Here is a 15,092-nt window from a genome sequence, read left to right on the forward strand (position 1 = left end):
GTTTCAACGAAAACTGTTTAGATTGATCAATTAATGTGGTTGAATCAGAAATTATTTTGTTGGTTTGTGTGACGAGGCTGTTGGTGGGATCTCTTTTTATTTTTGTATAACTACCATCGTCGAGTAATTCTTTAATTTTGTTGTTGTATTCTATTTTATCCATGATAACAGTAGCATTGCCTTTGTCAGCTGAGAGAACTACAATATCATTCCTCTTTTTTAATTTATATAATTCAAAACGCTCATCTTTGCTGAGGTTGCTAGCTGGCATCTTAGCGTTTTTGAGGGTTGCAGCGATTTCAGATCTTGCTACGTCTGCAGCGATGTGACCCAGGCCCCTGAGAGCAACGTCTACTTGGGCAATTATATCATTAACTGGTATGTGTTTAGGTGTGACTGCAAAGTTTAGACCTTTAGCTAAAACGGATTTCAGACCATCGGAAATAGAACTGTTACTGCGATTAATTACGACTTTATTAACGTCTAACTTTTTGGTGTGTGGGTCCGGTCTTTTGTTTAAGAGGAGGTTAAATTTGGAAATCAGGTTTTCCTTACATTTGGTCGACATCGTAGCAGCTGAAGAGGCAGTCATATTGTCTACATGTTCCCAATCCGATGTGGACATTATTGAAGAGATGCCGCGACTCTGGGGTAATACCAATCGCATTTACACTCACCTCTGCTACTGTAACTTCTTCTAATGCGAAACGAATTCTTTTCAAAACTAGCTTAGCTCTTATCTCAGAAAAAATCAGACTTATACGCACAGAACTAGATCAGTTAGACAAGACACTCTACAAATCACACTTATCATTGACGGCAATAATGTCCACATCGGATTGGGAACATGTAGACAATATGACTGCCTCTTCAGCTGCTACGATGTCGACCAAATGTAAGGAAAACCTGATTTCCAAATTTAACCTCCTCTTAAACAAAAGACCGGACCCACACACCAAAAAGTTAGACGTTAATAAAGTCGTAATTAATCGCAGTAACAGTTCTATTTCCGATGGTCTGAAATCCGTTTTAGCTAAAGGTCTAAACTTTGCAGTCACACCTAAACACATACCAGTTAATGATATAATTGCCCAAGTAGACGTTGCTCTCAGGGGCCTGGGTCACATCGCTGCAGACGTAGCAAGATCTGAAATCGCTGCAACCCTCAAAAACGCTAAGATGCCAGCTAGCAACCTCAGCAAAGATGAGCGTTTTGAATTATATAAATTAAAAAAGAGGAATGATATTGTAGTTCTCTCAGCTGACAAAGGCAATGCTACTGTTATCATGGATAAAATAGAATACAACAACAAAATTAAAGAATTACTCGACGATGGTAGTTATACAAAAATAAAAAGAGATCCCACCAACAGCCTCGTCACACAAACCAACAAAATAATTTCTGATTCAACCACATTAATTGATCAATCTAAACAGTTTTCGTTGAAACCTTCTGCTGCCAGGCCACCAAGATTATACGGCTTACCAAAAATACATAAAGTTGATACACCTCTTCGTCCCATAGTCTCTACTATCAGCTCCCCCACCTACAAACTAGCTCGTTTTTTGTCTGAAATCCTGCGTCCTTTCACTGGAAAGACCACCTCTGCGGTACAAAATTCTACTCACCTGGTATCAACAATCAAGGGTATTTCCCTGTCCCCAGACGACCTGCTTGTCAGTTTTGATGTAGTTTCCTTATTCACCAAGGTTCCTGTACCTGACACCATTGCAATCATTGAAGACTTGGTTCATCAAGGACTAAACACTGAGGTACCCCCCCTGGTGAGACACTGTTTAACCAATACATACTTCACTTGGAATGGAACTTTCTACAAACAAACTGAGGGCACCCCAATGGGCTCCCCCCTTTCTCCAGTTATAGCTAACATTTTCATGGAGAAATTTGAGACTGACGCCATCCAGACTGCCACTCTGCGCCCAACCTTATGGAAGAGGTACGTGGATGACACTTTTGTCATCTGGCCACATGGCCGGCCTGCTCTAGACAAATTCTTCGACCACATCAATTCCATACACCCAGCCATCAGATTTACCATGGAAGTCGAAATAGATGGCAAGATACCTTTTTTGGATGTCCTAATTAAAAAGAGACCTGATGGTTCAATGAGCCACTCTGTCTACAGGAAAGCTACCCATACGGATGCTTATCTGAAACCGGATTCCCACCACCATCCATCACAGAAGAATTCTCTCATCAAGACTCTGTATCATAGAGCCCAATGCATATCCGACCAGGAACACATAAGCAGTGAACTCAAGCACGTACACCAAGCTCTTAGGGCTAATGGTTACTCCGACTATACAATCCGCAAAGCTATCACTCAAACCATGAAGAAGAACCCTCTTGAGGAGCCTTTCAAAACCATCACTTTACCCTACATTGCTGGGATCACAAAAAAGATCTCCAAAATCTTGAATAAACACAAGATCCAGGTCCGTTTCAACACATTACATAAAATCCGTGATCTGGTTCCGTCTGTAAAAGATGTGATTCCGGACATACAATACCCTGGTGTCTACAAACTAAGTTGCCTCTGTGGTAGTAGTTACATTGGAGAAACCAAACGCCATATCTCGGACCGCATTCGTGAACATAAAGCAGACCTTAAACACGGTAGGACCAACACCTCGGCCGTAGCAGATCATTGTTCTAATTCAGTAGGCTCACATGCCATTGACTTTTCCAAGACGGAGGTTCTTTGTAAGCCATCTGGCTTCCATGAGAGATTCGTTCATGAGGCTATCCACATATACAAACACAGAGACAATTTCAACCGAGAAGATGGATTCTATCTTAGCAATCATTGGAAAGATTTGATAAATCATTTCAGTTCTTGATTGATTGTTCACGCTTACAGTGCCTTTCAGACAGCTTACATAAAAACAAATTTCGTCTCCCCCCTCCTCTTTTCAAAAAATAGATGGACTAGTCCTGGCAAACTGCCATCGTTGCGCGTGACGCAAACGTTATTTTTATATATATAAATAAATATGCCGTTTTCAAAATAAATTTATGCAAACCGACACACCTGATGATGACCGTTTGAGTTATGGTCGAAACGTCGTGAGAATTTTTTTTTTATTGTTTTATATATATTTTGTTATTTTGTTGTTTCTCTTCAACGTGACTTTACGGAAAAAACTAAGAATATATCTATTGTTGTTTGAAAAAAAAAAGCATGTGATTGGGAATTAGTTGTAAAGAGATGTCTTTTTAGTTGTAACTTTAATATCGGAATATTGGAGTCGGGTGTGCAGATTGCTTTTGGGAGATTTATCCAGAGGTGTGGTGCACTAAATGTGAAAGATCTGTCCAACCACATGGTTTGTTTATTTGGTTGTTGGTGATCGGATTAATGTGAGGAGTAAAACGGTAGCGAGATGTTAACTTCCTCCCCTAACATACAGGATGTTGTTGGTTTGATCCGAACCCTCATGCCTGTTGTATATTTGGAGTTTGCGGTGTTTCTCTCCCCATAGTAGCATGGATTTTTTATCCGAGTCCTCCAAGTTATCCCTCTGCATTTAGAAACATGCGTTTAGTGTATTCGGCTACTATAACTTTCACATGATAAGCCACCTCGTTGAGCTATCACTTGTGGCCAGGTTGCTGCGAAAAAGAGCCGTATAGCTCAGTGGGCCTTACCTGGTAAAAAAAAAATAGTTAAAAATAAAGATAGTTTAGATTATTTTATAGTTTACTTACCTTTCATGTTCTCCTGAACCTCTGCATTGTGTCTCCAGTAGACCTCCCAGTAAGAGAGTTTTGTACTCTCAAAAATCCAGAACTGGAAGAATTTGTCCATGTTCACCTCCTGCTCCTCTTTGGTGAAGTTGACCTTCAGGAGTTCGTGGTGCACGCGTCCCAGCGTCCGCGTGTCCATGAACATCGCCCCGGTGGGGATGATAACGGTAACCTGGTGTCCTCTCTCGACGAGCCTGGTGCAACGGTAAACAGTGCAAGCCCTACAATCTCGCCACTATTGACGGAATGGGGCCTAAATTTTGATTTAAAGCTTTCGTGACTGCAGTAATTCATATTCTTAGCTCTTTCGGTAAAGTCACGTTGAAGGGAAACAATAAAATACTAAAATATATATAAAACAATAAGAGGACTCATTTTTGGTGATGATGCATTTGGAAGTGGTGCACAAGCACAAATAGCAACAATTCCAACACATTCGTCAATAGCACTGCGTGGCTTTAAATGGCATGACACAATATATGTAAATGGTGACATTTCAATAAATGGCCCTTATTCGTAGCACATGAATAAACCAGAGAGGTAGAGTGGATAATACAAGTTGGAGACTGCACTTTAGACAATGGGTCTTGATGAAAATCTATTTTTTTTTTAGTATATCTGATGACCAGTTTTTGTTTAAATTGGTATATGAAAAGTTACAGAATAGAGGCAGTTCTAGACACCCCTGTGGAAGATGTTTGGCCTAATATTCCAGGTTTGGGCACTCTTTACCCCAATCATGACACTGTGGTGTACCCAATTACACTGCTGGATGGACATGCAGTGGGAGGGGCGGGGGAAAGGGGAGTAGGGGTGAAAAAGGGGAGGGGGAACTTGAATATCTTTCCCCTTGTTTCATTAACGTGAGGTCCAAATTATGCATAGCGATCGTCACGCCCTAAACGGCAGGCTAATGCCCCAGGTCACTCTTGCACATTGCTCATCCTGGTCTCTTGAGTTCTCACACCTGATTAAACGAGATGCAGTTAAACTTAGCATTCACGACACTTACACATGATTGAATGGCTGCCTGGATTGAAATCCACGTTTCATAGATGTGGGGTTCATTACTATGACCCTTGTGGCACATGACTGCCTCAACTAATTGTAATTTGGGCACGTCCACGTACTTTTAAATCTCGATTGAAAATAATTTCTTTAGAACTACTATTTGTGTTTAGATGTGTTGTCTTTCCCTTGTACTTCTGATTAGCACGGTTGGCTACGTAAGGTGTGAAACATGTCCAACATACATGCATATTAATCTCAGTGATAATTTATTGTCTCTTGGTTTGTTATGTATGTTGAATTTCTTTCACACCGTACATAGTCAACCGTGCCAATCGGAGATGCGTTTGTTCTCATTGTTTATACGTTCAAACATTTACTGTGCTCCTTTCGCCCTTTTGCATGACATCGAGCATTCCGTAAAAATATATAAGAACTATAGATAGTGATTTTTTTAATGTATACAAATATTGCGCAAATTACAATTGGGGATATTTATTACAATTAAATATGGATCAGATAATAAATTAGAATCATACATACCATATTTACTGTTAAAAACGTAATGGATTGGGCAGGGCACATCGGAAGGGATGATGGGTGGTGTTAAATCAGAATCAGTTTATATATTTAAACTAGAGGAATCCGATGAGTTATAAAGTTATTGTTCACAGATGTTCAGTAGGGGTGGGCGAGAACGTTACAACAACAAACAAAATATAGAAACACGATCGGAGTGCATAGCATAGGAAAGGTAAGCAAATCACTTAAATATATATAGAAAAACAACTTAGCTATTTTATTTTACTAGGCAAACCCACCAAGATATTAACCTTTTTTCATAAGCGACCTGGCCTCAAATGATAGCAGCCACTTAATATAAATAATTTTAAACGCATCTTTCTAAATGTTGAGGAAAAAAATCGGAGGACCCGGAGAAAAAATCCACGTGACCACGGGGAGAACATACACACTTTCAAATATACAGGCGTCAGGGTCAGGATTAAACCTCCGATATCCGTCTAACCACGTGAGAAAGATAACTTCACGGCACCGAGGCACCCTTTAATTAAAGAAAATATATTAAGACAAAGAGACGGAGTGGAATTCCAAAGGAGAAAACTCGCCATGGGAATCAAGTGATGACATCACGTAAGGATAAGGTAGCGAGCTGGATTGTGCCATGGTGGAACTGTGAAGGATGGCGATCGGGTATGGAAGCCTTCATCCAATAGGGTATAGTTAGATGGTGATGATGCTGATAATTATGGCATCATGATGACTGTCTCTTGCATACTCATCCATGATGGATTTTATGTTGATCCAGTGGCTGGCATCGGCTGGCCACACCAAAACATTGCCACCACGTGCCACTTGGGACAGCCCAGCGACGAGACAGAGGGAAGTCCAGTGAAGCAGCATTTCCTGGGTACATCGGAGGCACGCGTTGGCAACAAAAAGAAATGCAGCCTTTTTATACAGATAATATGAAAGATCGCTTTAACACAGGCTTTCGCGACCAATAATATCTGTAATAAAGGTGTTTGGGGTTAGTTTGCGCAAGTATAAATGTGTTGTTAAATCTGCCACCACGCCTGATGATGCCGGATGCAATCACGAAGCAAAACGTCGAAAACAATTGTCAAAATTTTTAGATGTTCAAACACAAAATAGACATACCTATTGCAAAGCATCATCAAATCTGCATTAACCACACATGCCTGTGGTAAATCGTGCAAACAAACATGCTTTCCTTTATAAAAGTGGTTGTTTTGGGTTAGTGCCCATAAATCGAAATAATAATTTACATGTATTTGTAAGGCGCCTCCCACTAATGTCTCAAGGGGCCTTGTAAGAATAAGGTTAAGGAAAGGCCACGAGAGAAGGACAGCTGAATATAATAAATGGAATGAAGAAAATGTGTTTGTAGACGCGACTTAAAAGTATCCACATTGTTGGTTAAACGAATTTCCAATGGTAGGGAATTCCACGACCGAGGCGAAGCCACAAAAAAAAATGCCCACTCACCCCAGCAATGCAGCAGGGATCGAGGTACGCAGATCTTAACGACCTCGAGGGGTTTATGGATGAATTATCTCGTGAATATATGGTGGTGCCAGCTCATGCAAGGCTTTATAGACGAGTAAAGAAGGCTCTTAAACTATACTCACTTCAAGACCGGTAGCCAGTGTAATGATAACAGAACTGGAGAAATGTGGTCACGTAATGGGGTTCGGGTGGGCACCCGAGCAGTCGCATTCTGAATCATTTGTCTTCTACCAAGGACCTACAGTATTTGAAATACGAACCAGCAAAGCATTGCAGAAATCGATTCGCAAGAGGACAAGTGCATGGACTAACCTCTTGCATTCAACCGGTGTAATGATGTTGCGCAGTCGAGAAATGTTTCTGAGTTGAAAAACGATGTTTTCACAACCTTATTAACATGAGCTTCTAAGGAACAGAACGCTTTAAATATCACCCCAAGATGGCCATCAATAACTAGGCTGAAAATTCCAGTTTTTTGCAACTGTTGGGGAGAGCCGACTAAGAGGAGTTCGGTCTTATTTCCATTTAGCTGGAGAAAATTGTTCTGCATCCATGATTTTGCAGTTGTTATAGGTAAATATGGGTGTCATCTGCATAGCAGTTGTAGCATAGCGCAGGACATCGCAGCAGTGTTCCAAACGGGACCATGTAAATTCTGAAAAGAATGGGACCAAGCACTGATCCGTAAGGAACCCCAGATTGCACTGAACTGACCGAGGAATTAAAGCCACCCATATCGACATACTGCTTGCGGCTTTGCAGGTAAGAGCAGAACCACTCCAGAGCAGAATGTGTTACCCTCATAATATTTCAAGCCATTCAATTAAAATGTCATGGTCGATTGTATCGAATGCTGCGCTGAGGTCTAGAAGAACAAGAGCACTTGTTGAACCGTGGCCTGCAGTGACTAGCAGTTAAAATTCGATTTAAAGCTTTCGTGACTGCAAGGATTCATCTTCCTTGGTTCTTTCGGTAAAGTCACGTAGAATGAGAATAAAATAATAAAATAAAACAATTTAATTCTCACGACGGTTCGGCCACAACGCAAGTGGCCGTCTTCAGGTGAAAGGAACAAACCTGTCGGGACGACAGAGCTACAATGAACGCTGCTAAGATTTGCAGCGTCTTTTAAGCTGGTTGAGAGAAGTGAGGCACCTTGACAAAGGGGTTTACATATCAAACAGGAGAATTTAGCATTGAAACAGTTGAGGGATTAGCTTGTGACTGGTCACAGAAATAGCTGTGTTAAAGTCAAAGCCTACACATCCACAGAGGCACCTCCTACATGGACGCCAAAGGGCTGCAACAACTCAACTATCATACAGTAAACCAATGTGAAAAAAACCTAAGTCTAAATTACATCAATATAATAAATGTACTCAATATATTCTTCAATAAGCTGAGCTATTAACAGTAACTGGGTATACACTACACTATATAATGAATACCATATAGTAAACAAATAAAAAACTAAAATATAAACTACCTCAATGTTATCAATAAACTCTATATATTCTCCAATCAGCTGAGCTACCAACAATAAGTCGATATATATCACGATGCTATATGGCGAAAAAATGGGTGGGTTCTTACCCTCCACATCAGCACCACGGACCGCTATGAGCCCCGTTCAGACGGACGAGTCCATCATGGTCGGAACAGAGGAGAGAAACAGCTGCGAGGCGCTGTTATAATCATGTTATAAACCATACCATTAACCGTGGTTTGAGAAGTATTAAGAGTCAATGCCAGCGAAAGAGCTGCGGTCTGAAGGTCACCATAAAAGAATTAATTAAGAACCGAAATGGTTTAAAACATCTTTCCAATGGTTACTAAGCCAGAATCCATCTTATCGGTTGAAATTGTCTCTGTGCTTGTATATGTGGATAGCCTCATGAACGAATCTCTCATGGTAGCCGGTTGGCTTGCAAAGAACCTCTGTCTTGGAGAGGTCAATGTCATGTGAGCCCACTGAATTATAAACAGTGATCTGTGGCCGAAACGTCGTGTTTTTCTTTGAAGATGTTATTAGGAAAGGGGTCTAGTGGACAACATGTAGGGCGGGAATTGGCAATCAGGGCAGAAAGTTCAGTGGAAGAAATTACTAGGAGCATAGTTAGTGGTGTACCATTGAATTGAGGCTGGAAATCCGGAGAAAGAGAGTTAGCTGCAGATTAATTCAGCAGTGAGCGAATTGTTGGTATTTTAATCTTGATTTGAATCTTTAGTGACTGCAGGAATCTATACTGTTTGGTTCTTTCGGTAAAGTCACGTAGGTAGAAAAAATAATAGATGACGATGTTTCGATCGCCACACAAGCAATCATCTTCAGGTGGGAGAGAGCGGTAACCTTATAGGCAATTGCTTGTGTGGCGATCGAAACGTCGTGATATATTATTTTTCTTCCTACGTGACTTTACCGAAAGAACCAAAGAGAATATAGTTATTTTATCGATTAATAAAATTGACAAAAACTCAAACAGAGCTGGGGGGGGCCGACGGAGCCGGGGGGGGGGCCGACGGAGCTAGAGGGGGGGGCTACGGAGCCGGGTGGGGGCCGACGGAGCCAGAGGAGGCCGACGGAGCCGGGGGGGGGGTCGATGGAGTCGGGGGGGGCGACGGAGCTGGGGGGGGGCGACGGAGCCGGGGGGGGGGGGGCGATGGCGCGAGCAGAGGGAGCCGACACTGACTTTCTCACACATCATACACTGACTCACTCACACATCATACACTGACTTTCTCACACATCATACACTGACTCACTCACACATCATACACCGACTTTCTCACACATCATACACTGACTCACTCACACATCATACACTGACTTTCTCACACATCATACACTGCCTCACTCACACCATGCACTGACTCACTCACACATCATGCACTGACTCGCTCATCATGCGCTTACTCACTCACACATCATACACTGACTCACTCACACATCATACACCGACTTTCTCACACATCATACACTGACTCACTCACACATCATACACCGACTTTCTCACACATCATACACTGACTCACTCACACATCATACACTGACTCACTCACACATCATACACTGACTCACTCACACCATGCACTGACTCACTCACACATCATGCACTGACTCGCTCATCATGCGCTTACTCACTCACACATACACTCGCACAACCACTGACCCATTCACTCATCATACACAGGTTCACTCATCGTGTGCTGGCTCACTCGCACATCATACACTGACTCACTCATCATGCGCTGACTAACACATCATACGCTGACTCGCACATCATACGCTGACTCGCACATCATACACTCACGCTGATGCTGACTCACTCATACATCATACACTGGGAGTGTCGTGCTGCCAGCTATGACTGCAGGTTTTGTCGTGCGTGTTATGTATATCGTTTATTTTTTTAATTTAAAATCACAGTTCCTTTGATTACTGTTGTTGCATTGTTTTTGTAGCTTTATTTTGGTTTGGTTGTGGTGTAATAGTTTTCTGCAATGTAGATTCATATTTTGTTTGTTGCGGTTGCACCCGACTTAAGAGCCGCATGGCTCACAGGGCTATACCTAATAAATGAAACTTGAACTGGGTTCTGATAAAACCGAGATAGATAAAACATCAATACGTGTGGTTGGATTAAGGGATTTCAATTTACGAAAGAAGATCTGACTATATAAACCAGCAGGGCGAAATAAGAACATTTCAAAGAGCACTACAGAGTGGTCTGATCGACCGACATCGAACACTGATGCATTACACACGTGAAGAGCAGTAGAGCAAACCAGATTCAGAGTATGACCGTGGGAATGGGTAGGTCCCTGAAGATGCTGAATGAAACCCAAAAAATCAAGAGTCGCCAGAAAAACCTTGGCTAAAGGATTAGATGGTTCGTCAACGTGGATATTTAAATCGCCTAGCAACAGTATCCGATCGTTGTGGGGGAGAATTACTCTGAAATCCAGAAATACATTCTCCAGAGCACGCAGAATAACTCTGTGAAATATTTCAAGAAAAGCAGAGACAGCTTAAGTGGGCGATAAATTAACACAATCAGAAGAGGCTGTTTTATTTTTCATTCAAGTGCTCAGTATTCGACAGATTGATACCGTGGGAAGGACAGTGGATCCAGCATTGTGAACTTAGTGCAGACAATCGCAAGGCCACCACCACGACCCTTGGTTCATTGCATAAAAAAAATAATCCAGGTCGCCTAGCCTCAACAATTGCAACATGGTCAGAAGGCCGGTGCGAGGTCTCGACTAGACACATGAGATCAATAGACCTGTCAGAAATTAGATCATTAACAAGCAATGCCTTGCTACTCAGCGATCGTACATTAAGGAGCGCCAACCGAACAAGACCCTAAACAGATCGAACATATTATTTGGTTATTTCGGTAAACTCACGTAGATAGAAGACAAATAATGAAAGAAAGTGAATAAAAATAATAAATATAAATGTTTTATTTAAAAACCCCACTAATGTAGACTGTATCCTGGTTATTAAGTTTGGTGAGTATACTGGCAGTCTATAATGTAGACTGTAGCAATGGTTAAATTTTGATTTCAAGCTTTCATGACTGCAGGGATTCATATTATTGGTTCTTTCGGTAAAGTCACATAGAAGGGAAACGATAAAATAATAAAAATATAAAACAATAAAATTCTCACGACGTTTCGACTGCAACACAAGCAATCATCATCAGGAGTGAAAACCACAACAAGAAAATTTGAAAAAAGTGGCGTTTTTTTTACGTTAGCACCACGGATAGCGATTTGACAGTTTGTTCAGATGGACGAGTCCATCTATGTTCGGAAAAGAGGAGGGGGGAGACGGAAAAAACACCGCCACTTTTTTCAAATGTTCTTGTTGTGGTTTTCACACCTGATGATGATTGCTTGTGTTGCAGTCGAAACGTCGTGAGAATTTTATTGTTTTATATTTTTATTATTTTATTTTTCCCTTCTACGTGACTTTACCGAAAGAACCAAGAATATGTAGCAATGGTTATTAAGCTTAATAAGCTTAGACTGTAACAATGGTTATTAGCAATGGTTATTAAGGTTATTAAGCTTAATAACCATTGCTACAGTCTACATTATAGAATGCCAGTACACTCACCAAACTTAATAACCAGGCTACAGTCTACATTATAGACTGCCAGTACACTCTTTTTTATTATTATTTTAAGTATTATTTTTCTATCTTCGTGACTTTACCGAAAGAGCCAAAGAATATGAATTCCTGCAGTCACGAAAGTTTTAAGTCAGATCGGTCAGAGGCACGATTTTTGTGGCCACTGCCACCTTTGCATCCACGAGGAACACAGCGTTGGCACAGCAAAACTGGCCGGTGGTAGAGCGCAGCAGGCAACCCCCCCCCCGCCCCCCCCCCCCCCGCGCTCACGACCGGAACGAGCAGGCGCGCCGATATTAGCACAAAATTACAAAAAAAACGACGTAAGATGTGGAATAAAGAAACAGAGCGGGAGTCGAAGAAGAGCGTGAAGAGTTTGGAGAGGAAAAGGCGATGGAGAGGAGGAGAAAAAAAGAGGGATACTCGAACCACGAAGCCAACTAGGGTAAGGACAGGAGACATGGCCAATCAGTAGGGGTTTGTCACGTTCACAAAAAGTGCCAATTAGTTACTAGCTCTGCACTAACCGGTGTGTTCGAGAGTACAGCCGCAAGAGAGAGAGCTCTGGAAAGCCCCTTATATTTGGTATTTTTGGCCTACTCTTCCACGCTGGCTAAGGCGTCTTAGAAAGTAGTGGGAGTTTAGCCACGATTTCCCCCACCCACCACACGCTGCATACCGAGGTGAACAGAGGTGGGGGGAATGTAAGAATAATAATAACAATGTCTATTGTTGCGTCAACTACCACGCCAGGAGAACAAGCCCCTAACTGGTGGATTGTGCAAGTCCAGTGTGCTATGTGGCTTTTTTTCAGAAGCAACCTGGCCATCACAAGTGATGGCTCAACGAAATGGGCTTATCATCAAGTGGGAATTTTTAACAGTAGACAAATACTCTGATCGCGTGATGTTTGATTCGAAATGTGGAGGGGAAAAACCCCAGGACTGGTAGAAAAATCCCTCGCGATCACGGAGAGAAAGATTGAACTACCAGGCGAGGGAGTTCACATCTCAGAATCAAATTTGTTTTAATCAGAATCTTTATTTAGACCAGAGGAATCCGATGAGCTTTGGAGCTCTTATTTATCACAGGCGTCCAGAACCTCGTGCCAGCAGCAGACGCCAAATCCACCCAATACAACTGTCAGCAGCAGCACACGCGTGCCAACAAGGACACTCAATTGATTTTGATAATGTTGAAGTTCTGTGCAAAACTAGCTACTACTGGCCAAGACTAATTAGAGAATCTATAGAAATATTAATAAATAAAAAATAACTTTAACCGAGAGGATAGCTGCCGCCTTAGTGCTGCGTGGAAGCGAATCATCAAATAATTGATTATTTCAACGTCTTAATTTGAAGCTTTCGTGACTGCAGGAATCCATACCCTTTGGTTCTTTCGGTAAAGTTACGTAGGTAGAAAAAATAATAGATCACGACGTTTCGATCGCAACGCAAGTAATCGTCATCATGCGATTGCTTGTTTTTTTTTCCGCCTGATGACGATTGCTTGCGTTGCGATCGAAAGGTCGTGATCTATCAGTTTTTCTACCGAGGTGACTTTACCGAAAGAACCAAAGAGTATTATTTAAATGCATGCCTACCAAAGGGCACCATCATACTTCAATAGGGATTACCGTTGGTACGGCTATTTTAATACACACGATAGAAAGGAAGGACAAGTTCAAAGGGCTCGCATAATGCGTGATGTACGTTGCCTCACGTGGCATGAGCACAGAAGCATGGTCACCACATCTAAGCCTCTATATAAGGAACGAAATATTTAAGATTTCCAAAATCTGGCTGTCGCCTGATAAAGCTAGTTGTAATTACTGGCGAAACGTCGTACTCGGATTGTAAATGTTGTGGCTTGGCTCTCCAACACACCGGTGTGCTGTACTAGTGACGAATTGGCCACGTTCTGTTTACGTGACAACCCTTACTAGTTGGCTGTGTCGGGTGGTGGCGGGTTTTGACGATACATTTATATATTTATGCGATCTAACCCAAAAAAAACCTCTATTATGAACGTTCAGTAATGTTCTACAACCGAGAGTCGATTATAATGATGATGATGTTGAGAGGTGGTGACGGTGAACCCAGAGGCTTGTGTGTGCATACCGGGGGTCGTAGAGTCGTCTGACTGCGCTCCAACAGAACACATCACCGGTGGCTCCAATCTGCAAAGCCTGGCAGAGGACATTTATACCTCGCGCGCGTGTGTGTGTTGCATAACAGCGAGCGAGCTCAAGCAGGTACAAAGATTATTAGAGAAAAGGGTAAAAGGTTTAAAAGTTCGTTTTTAATCATTGACATTCCACTGATAAGCAACCCCATCTGGCCCGTGAGCGCACAAAGGCGATCAATCGAGGAAATACGTTTAACCTCAGACTGTGACTCACTATGATGATGTTCATAATGTTTAAAGCAGTGGTTCTCAACCGGAGGTAAGCGGACCACTGGAGGATATGTTTGAAATGTCCCAGGGGGGTACGTGAGGTGATTTATTAATGTGTGAAGTTATATCATGCATGAGATTCGTGGGTGTATAATTACATCGTACGAATATGCCAATATAAAATAACTAGGATAACATTAAAATCCATATGGTAACGTAAAACCATACAAAATACCATTTTAAACTAATTGATAGTAAACAATGCGAGTTTCCAAGAGTAACCGGCGAGAGTGAACAAATTACGTCACGCAGGTGAAGTTAGGAGATGTCCATGTGTGTGAGCTCGGGGAATTTGAAGGCCTGAAGACCAGAATCGGTGATTTTGCCGACAGTTCAATATCCGGACAGAAGAGTGAAGAAGGGAGATTCTTTCCAGGGAGCAATGTTCTGGCAACTGTGGAGAGGGGGCCAAGCGCGTGGCTTGGCAGGGTTGTGCATAATTGGGTAGCACAGCATCTTGCATATGGGGTGAAAGGCCCACTTAGCAATTAGCCCTTTTTCAGAAGCCACCTGGCCACAGATGATAGCTCAGCGAAGTTGCTTATCGTCACGTGGAAATGTATAGCAGCCGAATACTGTAAACGCGTGTTTTTAAATGTGGAGGGGAAAACGGGAGGACCCGGAGAAAAATCCACGCGACCATGGGGAGAGAGACACGGAAAATCCAAA

The 15,092-nt window shown here is 42.1% G+C and overlaps 1 protein-coding gene across 1 annotated transcript in view; it reads right to left on the reverse strand.

The window, feature by feature from the left end:
* The window catches only part of LOC116957488 (UDP-glucuronosyltransferase 2A2-like), a 50,832-nt gene extending 36,522 nt beyond the window's left edge, over positions 1-14,310 (reverse strand). Inside the window, exons 1-3 of the mRNA XM_032979664.2 lie at positions 14,087-14,310; positions 6,075-6,202; positions 3,731-3,963 (exon numbers count right to left, since the gene is read on the reverse strand). Of these exons, the coding sequence (XP_032835555.1) occupies positions 3,731-3,963; positions 6,075-6,199 (358 nt within the window). The 5' untranslated portion in view covers positions 6,200-6,202; positions 14,087-14,310. The remainder of the gene's footprint in view (positions 1-3,730; positions 3,964-6,074; positions 6,203-14,086) is intronic.
* Between the last annotated feature and the right edge of the window lie 782 nt (positions 14,311-15,092).

The sequence above is a fragment of the Petromyzon marinus genome, chromosome 75, assembly GCF_048934315.1.
Source record: "Petromyzon marinus isolate PM22_M1 ecotype Great Lakes invasive population chromosome 75, UKy_Petmar_22M1.pri1.0, whole genome shotgun sequence".
NCBI classification, from domain to species: Eukaryota; Metazoa; Chordata; class Hyperoartia; order Petromyzontiformes; family Petromyzontidae; genus Petromyzon; species Petromyzon marinus.